At 42.5% G+C, this 9,382-nt stretch overlaps 1 protein-coding gene across 1 annotated transcript; it reads right to left on the minus strand.

Annotated features, from left to right (window-relative positions):
• Positions 1-234: 234 nt before the first annotated feature.
• On the minus strand, positions 235-6,059 carry LOC114307497 (uncharacterized). The gene is made up of 2 exons (XM_082888769.1): positions 4,704-6,059; positions 235-306 (listed from the first exon to the last, which is right to left on the minus strand). Exons 1-2 carry the CDS (start codon positions 6,057-6,059, stop codon positions 235-237), a joined length of 1,428 nt encoding a protein of 475 aa, XP_082744895.1.
• Between the last annotated feature and the right edge of the window lie 3,323 nt (positions 6,060-9,382).

Raw genomic sequence — 9,382 nt, forward strand, 5'->3', positions numbered from 1 at the left:
CACCCTGGACACTTAGGCAAACTTATCAAATTTAACTACACCCCCTATCCGGACTTGCCACATATTTACCCCATTCACAATTCCATAATTCTCATTTCAACATAATCTTTTTCAAAGTAAACCTTTTCCAATTCATTTCCATATGTGTAACAATGATAATAAATCAAATGAGAACATGATCCAATACATAATATCTCATGACATTTCTCCATTTTCAATGTCTTCACAATAATGTCAACATTCACAATTTCCATTTCCCCTCTTCACTGTTCTTTTACAAAATCCCCATGAGCCATTAATACATAGCTACAATCAATATTCATGGTGCACAACAATTGTCATTCCACAAGTATATACTATCATTTATTCAACAATAGTTCTTAAAGCAAACACCCATTTAATATGTCAAAAACTTTCCATATTTGCAAAGCACATTGTGAAATCAAGGCTCACTCATCTTTTTATCAAAAGAAAAGAAGGTTCCAAAAACTTTTCCACATTTCATGGTGAAACCCACCCAAATCATATTCTTCGAATTAAATAAAGTGGAAACCCTTTAGGATTAGCAAAAGGGTTGAGATTTAAACTCCTATTTTTTCAAAACCCCTTTTACATTTGGAGCAAAAATCGTACTCAACACAATAATCTCAACACATTTTTTTTTTGAACTGGAATCTCAACACTTTTAAGATCAACATTTAGATAACAATACATGTATATATAACTCAAGAAATCCCTACCTCAAATGGAGAGACTCAAAGGAGATGAAGGAGGAAACTCAAGATGCTCCGAATCCCAAAATTTTGCGGATCAAAACAAAGCCCACGCAAAGCTCCACACTATTTACAAAGGATGTAGGGTAGAAACCCTCTAGATCAAGTGCTCTTGAAGAGAGAAGGGGTGTTTTAGAGAGAGAGTGTGCCGAATCTAGGGTTTGGAGAGAAATGGAGATGAAAAAGTGATGTTTTACTCGTTGCTGTGAATTGATATACTCGAGGCTCGCTTGAGCGAAGGAGTGGTTGCTCGAGGGACCAGACACAAAAGATCCTCGCTTGAGCGCAATAAGCGTCACTCGAGCGAACAATGGAAAGCTCAGGTCTGTAACCCTGAAACACGCTCGAGCGAAAGACCGCTCGCTCGAGCGAATAAACCCAAAACATAGACCTCGCTCGCTCGAGCCAAGAATGACAACCTTTAGGTCCAAAGGAGACGCAGACGCACGCTCGAGCACAAGGCCCATCGCTTAAGCGAAGGGACACACCACTCAAATCTCGCTCGAGCGAAGGAACCTTGGCTCGAGTGAAGGAACCTTGGCTCAAGCGAAGGAACTAAAGCACAAAGCTCGCTTGAGCGACAAAGACCTCGCTCGAGCGAAGATACCAAAATTTGGACAGCAACCATTTGTTTTGAAACACACCCAACCTGTTCCAAACCTACCCAACACATCCCAAAACTCGAAAATAAAGACTTAAAGGACGGAAACAAGATAGACACCTCAATAACCAACCATGAAACCCGAGTTCAGAATACAACATATGAAGGGAAAAAATCGAGATCGCTATAACCTCCCCCCCTTAAAGAATTTTGTCCCCGAAATTAGACATACAAGCTCTAAAATTAATTGTATTCAATTCTCAAAAGATTATAATTTCAACGTTCGCCAACTTGACCCATTACCGGTCATTTCATTACCTCCCAAGGGAACCATAAGCAAAATAACTCATGCTTCATCAAAACATATTCAATGTTTATAACAGTTTAAATTTCAAAACTCAAATAACATATACAATGTTTAAGGTCAACTCATGTTTCCGAAACACATCCCAATATTTCTAACATTTCCATAGTTCAAACATATACAATGCTCCTAGAATTCATCAATAAAACAATATTTCTAATGCATGGTTAAACATTAATAAACAAGTCCGGATATTTCCCTTGGACTTCCAACTCACGTTCCCAAGTGCCTTCTTCTGCTCCATGATGTTTCCACAAAACTTTCACCAAAGGGATAATCTTGCCTTGGAAAACTTGGTCCTGTCTATCTAAGACCCGCACCAATCTCTCCTCGTAGAAGGCATCCTCATCTACCTCCAAATCAACCCAATCTAACACGTAAGAAGGGCCGGGTTCGTACTTCCTAAGCATTGACACATGAAACACATTGTGACCCTCCGAAAGTTGTAGCGGTAAAGCTAACCGATATGCCACTTCCCCAATTCTCTTCAATATCTCAAAAGGCCCAATGAACCTCAGAGACAATTTCCCATTTTTGCCAAACCGCATCAAACCCCGCCTAGGTGAGATTTTAAGGAACACATGATCACCTACTTCAAAGGATAACGGTCGCCTCCTCTTATTGGCGTAACTCTTCTGTCGGCTTTGGGCTGTAGCTAATCTCTTCTGAATAAGGGCAACTTTCTCGGTAGTCTCCCTAATAATCTCCGGTCCCAGCAACGGTGCATCTCCTATCTCGGCCTAACAAACGGGTGACCTATAAGGTCGGCCATACAAGGCCTCAAATGGTGTCATCTTAATACTCGCCCAATAGCTATTATTGTAAGCAAATTCAATCAACGGTAAGTGCCTCTCCCAAGACCCCTTGAAATCTTGGACACAAGCGCTAAGCATATCCTCCAAAATCTGTATTGTACGTTCCGATTGCCCATCGGTTTGGGGGTGATAAGCAGTACTAAACGTTAACTTGGATCCCAACGCCTCTTGAAGGCTTTGCCACAACCGGGTAGTGAAATGAGGGTCTCTATATGATACTATGGTCACTGGAACCCCATGAAGCCGAACTATCTCTCTAACATACAATTCTGCCAAGTGCTCAACTGAGTCGCTAGTACGCATAGGAATAAAGTGTGTGGACTTAGTCATCCTATCAACAATCACCCAAATGGCATCATTGCCCAGCTGCGTTCTAGGAAGCCCAACTACGAAATCCATAGTTACGTGTTCCCATTTCCACTCGACTATAGGTAAGGGTTGTAGCAAACCCGCTGGTCTCTGGTGCTCGGCTTTGACTTGCTGACAAGCAAGGCACTTCGACATAAAGGATGCGACATCCCGTTTCATACCCCTCCACCAAAACTGACGACTAAGGTCTCGATACATTTTGGTGCCTCTCGGATGTACCGCAAGGCATGAGGATGGAATTCCCGAAGCACTTCCTCTGTACAAGATTCCGGCACAAACAAACGATCTAGGTAATATACACTCTGATTTGAGTGAATGTTCAAACCTTTCTCCTCCTTCCCATTGGAGATTCTCTCCCGAATTAACTCCACTTCGTGGTCTCCCTGTTGTGCCTCTGCAACTCTACTAATCAAAACAGGTTGAGCACTCAAGATAAACAACGTAGCACTTTCTTCGGACTCACCCAATTGCAACCCAAACTTACCGACTTCACCCAACATATTCTACTCCTGAATGGCCACACTCGCCAAACTACTCACAGTTTTTTGGCTTAAGGCGTCGGCCACTACATTGGCCTTCCCCGGATGATAGTGTAACTCAAAATCATAGTTTTCTAGAAATTCCATCCACCTCCGTTGACGCAAATTTAAATCTTTTTGGGAGAACAAATATTTCAAGCTCTTATGGTCGGAGAAAACTTCAAACTTCTCACCGTACAAGTAATGCCTCCAAATCTTCAAGGCAAACACTACTGCGGCTAGCTCTAAGTCGTGGGTAGGATAATTCTTCTCATGAGTTTTCAACTGTCGGGAGCCATATGCTACTACCTTTCCCTCTTGCATCAAAACACAACCAAGCCCATCCTGAGATGCATCACAAAAGACGGTATACCCCAAACCTCTCTCTGGAATGATCAACACTGGTGCCGTGGTCAATCTAGTTTTTAGTTCCTGAAAGGACTTCTCACAAGACTCACTCCACACAAACTTAACCCCCTCTCTAGTCAATCTAGTCAAAGGCGCGACTAGTCTAGAGAAATCTCTTACAAAACGCCGATAGTACCCCGCCAATCCCAAGAAACTCCGAATCTCAAAGACATTCTTAGGTTGCTCCCAATCTTGCGCAGAATCTATCTTCGAGGAATCTACTGTTACTCCCTCTCTTGACACAACGTGGCCCAAAAACTTCACCTCAATGAGCCAAAACTCACACTTGTCAAATTTTGCATACAACTGATGCTCCCTAAGCAAGTCAAGCACTATCCTCAAATGAGTCTAATGTTCCTTCTCGGAGGTCGAATAGATCAGGATGTTGTCCATGAAGACGACCACAAAATGATCCAAGTACTCCCTAAATATTCGGTTCATCAAATCCATGAAGGAAGCCGGTGCATTCGTCAAACCAAAAGGCATTACTATGAACTCGTAGTGGCCATAACGCGTACAAAAGGCCATTTTCTGGATGTCCTCCTCCCGGACTCTCAACTGATCGTACCCCGACCTCAAATCTATCTTCAAAAAGCAACAAGACCCTCTAAGTTGATCGAACAAGTTATCTATTCTGGGCAAAGGGTATTTGTTCTTAACAGTGACTTGGTTCAACTTGCGGTAGTCTATACACAACCGTAACGATCTGTTTTTTTTCTTCGCAAAGAGAGTCGGTGCTCCCCAAGGCGACGTGCTAGGGCGAATGAAGCCCTTGTCTAAAAGCTCTTGGAGTTGAATCTTCAACTCATGCAACTCCGCGGGTGCAAATCTATACGATGCCATAGAAATGGGTACCGTTCCAGGCACTAAGTCGATAGTGAACTCAACCTCCTGGTGGGGCGGCAAACTAGTAAGGTCCTCGGGAAACACTTCCGGGTATTCACACACTACCCTTGGCAACTCAACTCGAGTTTCGACACTCTCACTATCCAAGAGAGTAGCTAGAAGGCTGCTAAGCTCATTCCTACTCCGAGGATCAAACACCGATGATAAAACCCAATCAACCCTATCCCCTAGAAAATAAAAATAATCACCACCCGAAGTGCACTCTGTGACTCTTTGCCGAAAACAATCAATTACTGCCCGATACGAAGACAACCAAACCATGCCTAGAATAACATCGAAGCTAGACATGTCTAGCAACACAAAAGCAAACGGGAGTCTACACCCAGCAACCTCTATCTCATAACCATGACATCCCCGGTCTAGGTCAACTGTACCCCCAACTGGCGACTCAACTCGGAGTGGAGACGCTAACGGTACCAATTCTAACCCCAATGCAGATGTGAATGTAGCAGGTATGAATGAATGAGATGCACATGTATCTATCAACACACTGACCAAAGAGTTACACACAATAAATATACCTCTCACCACTAAAGGTCCTGGCAACTGTTCTGGCGTTGTAACAGCATGCACGCGCGCTTGTGGTCTCTGGTCAACCTGCTCTTCTCTCGGAGCATAGGCCTGCTGTATTGACTGAGCCGAAGCGGTTCCCTGATGAACTCTCGCCGCCTCCACAAGGCGATCATACTCTCGGATCATGTCCTCGGCAACCTTGAACAAAATCTTTGTCCTCAACCTTTTCTCAAACTCAAAGCAACGGCGCTCCTCCGTCGCTACCAACTCTGGTGCAAACCGGAACAAGCTAGAAAAGGCCGTTTCAAATTCGGCCATAGACATATTAAGCTGCTTAAGGTCCTTGAATTCTTGTCTCAGCCTCTCCCGAGTTGTGAGAGGTAAGTACTTGTCTTTGAAGGCCGTCACAAATGCCTCCCATGTTGGTGCTATCCGGTCCTTTGCATATTTCCACCATTGCCCGGCGTCACCTTTGAGGTAATAACTAGCAAGGGTCACCCTCAACTCCCCATCCTTTGTATGGAGCATATCAAAGGTCTTCACGGTTTGTTCCAACCATTCGTCCCTTTTCTTTGGATTGGGGCCGCCATGGAATTCATCCGGCTTGGCCCTTAAAAACTCCCTCGTGAGGAAGCTAGCTCTAGTCTCAGCGACATTCTCCCTCTCTTGGGTCTCCACCCTCAGTATGTTCATGGCCTCCCTCAATGCCCCTGCAATCTCCCGGGCTAAAGCCCCCATTGCAGCTTGGCCGGGTTGCCCTGGCACCTCTTCTTGGCCCACTTGTTCGGCCATGTTAGCTTGGCTTAAACCCTCTTCTTGTACCGGGACCTCTTGGACCGACACCTCAAATACACCCTGGTGACCTCAACCTCGCCTTCCAACCCTACCACCTCAAGTTCGAACTCTTCCTGACATCCTAATTGAGGGACAAGATAAATAACTTAGCACATAATTCCAAATGTGCTTGCCACTAACTTCACACGTTAGGCTAAAGCAACCATATACATCCTACCACACAAACAACTCAATTCACTCCACTAAGCACTTTAGTCACATAAACACATGCGAATTATCCTTTAGTGATGAGATTTGTCCCATGAGAAACCAATAATTCTTAGTAGAATGAGTAGTGATCAAGTACCCTTCTAAAAAGATTTCAAGGAAACTAATAGACGCAAACAACATCCCAAAAGTCTAATTCCATACCCACATAGTCACATAAGCATGCTATCACATAATCACAAAGAAGCAAGACGTTTCCCAATCATGTGAAATGAACCCATTGTGGTATAACGACCACTTCCCGCGAGCCCCAAGTATTCAAACCCGGTAGCTCTGATACCAAGTTGTCACGCCCCAAAATAATTTAACATTTAACTAACAATTACAATTATCTTCCCATCTTTACATAATTAATAAAGGGTCTTTACAAAGGTTTTACATGCGGGTATACATTCATCAATACAAACATATGAATCTATAGCATGTAAAGCGTCCATTCTCAAAACAATACAATGCCCTTAAGGGCTTACATCTTCCAAGGCATAAGCCTGGTCACACAAAAAAATGGTTTCTGCAACCCATACACATTAGCCTTTGGCTCAAAAGAATTACATAAAATAAAAGAGCTATGTACTCTTCTCAAAATATCCACGCCCTCAGTTCAGCGGGATCACCACATCTTTACCTACACCAAATCCCATATGGGTGAGTACAAAGCCCAGTAGAGAATTCTTACAAAGTATATACAGTTATGCAAACTCTTAAAAACAAATGCAATTGTTAATGCCATGCCATGCATCCTTATAAGAAAGTCCATTTCATGCACATTTGTAAGTTTCTATCTTCTCAACAATCATTTGCCAACTCAACATTTGTTGTTTCCAACATTTCCAATCATTAATCAACAGGGGTGGTAAATACGACACTGGTAATTCCTAGGCTGGTGTCTGCAAGTAGACTCTACGAGTACTACCAAACTGTCATTTTTACCGGTATTAATCGGAAGGCTCAACACCTATCCGTACAGCATTCGGGTCTTTCACCTTGGACACTCAGGCCAACTTATCAAATTCAATTACACCCCCTATCCGGACTTACCACGTATTTACCCCATTCACAATTCCATAATTCTCATTTCAACATAATCTTTTTCAAAGTAAACCTTTTCCAATTCATTTCCATATGTGTAAAAATGATAATAAATCAAATGAGAACATGATGCAATACATAATATCTCATGACATTTCTCCATTTTCAATGTCTTCATAATAATGTCAACATTCACAATTTCCATTTCTCCTCTTCACTGTTCTTTTACAAAATCCCCATGAGCCATTAATACATAGCTACAATCATTATTCATGGTGCACAACAATTGTCATTCCACAAGTATATACTATCATTTATTCAACAATAGTTCTTAAAGCAAACACCCATTTAATATGTCAAAAACTTTTCATATTTGCAAAGCACATTGTGAAATCAAGGCTCACTCATCTTTTTATCAAAAGAAAAGAAGGTTCCAAGAACTTTTCCACATTTCATAGTGAAACCCACCCAAATCATATTCTTCGAATTAAATAAAGTGGAAACCTTTTAGGATTAGCAAAAGGGTTGAGATTTAAACTCCTATTTTTTCAAAACCCCCTTTACATTTGGAGCAAAAATCAAACTCAACACAATAATCTCAACACTTTTAAGATCAACATTTAGATAACAAAACATGTGTATATAACTCAAGAAATCCCTACCTAAAATGGAGAGACTCAAAGGAGATGAAGAAGGAAACTCAAGATGCTCTGAATCCCAAAATTTTCGGATCAAAACGAAGCCCACGCAAAGCTCCACACTATTTACAAAGGATGTAGGGTAGAAACCCTCTAGATCAAGTGCTCTTGAAGAGAGAAGAGGTGTTTTAGAGAGAGAGTGTGCTGAATCTAGGGTTTGGAGAGAAATGGAGATGAAAAAGTCATGTTTTACCCGTTGCTGCGAACTGATATACTCGAGGCTCGCTCGAGCGAAGGAGTGCTCGCTCAAGCGACCAGACGCAAAAGATCCTCGCTCGAGCGCAATAAGCATGCTCGAGCGAACAATGGAAAGCTTCAGGTCTGCAACCCAGAAGCACGCTCGAGCGAAGGACCACTCGCTCGAGCGAATAAAAGCTCGCTCGAGCCCAGAATGACAACCTTCAGGTCCAAAGGAGACGCAGACGCATGCTCGAGCGCAAGGCCCATCACTCGAGCGAAGGGACACACCACTCAAATCTCACTCGAGCGAAGGAACCCTGGCTCGAGTGAACGAACTAAAGCACAAAGCTCGCTCGAGCGATAAAGACCTCGCTCGAGCGAAGATACCAAAATCTGGACAGCAACCATTTGTTTCAAAACACACCTAACCTGTTTCAAACCTGCCCAACACATCCCAAAACTTGAAAACAAAGACTTAAAGGATGGAAACAAGATAGACACCTCAATAACCAACCATGAAACCCGAGTTCAGAATATAATACATGAAGGGGAAAAACCGGGATCGCTATATTTACACCATTTGTTTTCCATATTTTTTTGTTATTTTTAAGCTCTTTAAAACCTGTTTTTATAGGCTGAAGCTTGTGGTTTAAGGCTCTTAAAGGTAGAGGGGTTAATCACCCTTCTTTGAACCTTATTCTCTAAGCCTTTCCACTTGTGTTTCCCATTCTTTCATCAAATTTTTTTTAGCTTTTTATCACTGGTTTTCAGAGGTTTTCAGAGATTAAAAAAGTGATTTTAAAGTCCCAAAAATGGAGGGGTTAGCCACCCCTCCTTTGGCTTGTTTACTAACTTAAAGCTCCATGTTTTAGCTTATTGTTTTAGCTGCTTTTGTCTTCATTCCTGCATGTTTTCCAACTAATTTTGGGCTATAAAAACTCTGTGTTTTTGGGCTGAAGTTTGGGTCCTAAGGTCATTAAAGGTTGAGGGATTGATAGCCCTTCTTTGTATCTTGTTTTGGAGGCCTTGGCTCTTGTGTTTCCCATCCTTGTGTAGACGTCCCCGAACATCCCGGGAGGGAATCCCGTTTTGTGCATTGGGGCTTACTACGGTTCAAGACTTAATGTCACGGTTCCGTATCTAATC

The sequence above is a fragment of the Camellia sinensis genome, chromosome 9, assembly GCF_055761805.1.
Source record: "Camellia sinensis isolate YWXY chromosome 9, ASM5576180v1, whole genome shotgun sequence".
Taxonomy (NCBI): Eukaryota; Viridiplantae; Streptophyta; class Magnoliopsida; order Ericales; family Theaceae; genus Camellia; species Camellia sinensis.

Bases quoted from the DNA above. Each gene is read 5' to 3' on its own strand.
- LOC114307497 (XM_082888769.1), bottom strand. From the start codon at position 6,059: ATGGCCGAACAAGTGGGCCAAGAAGAGGTGCCAGGGCAACCCGGCCAA. The intron at 307-4,703 runs GTACCCATTTCT...TATTGATTGTAG, and splicing joins TCGACTTAGTGCCTGGAACG to CTATGTATTAATGGCTCATG.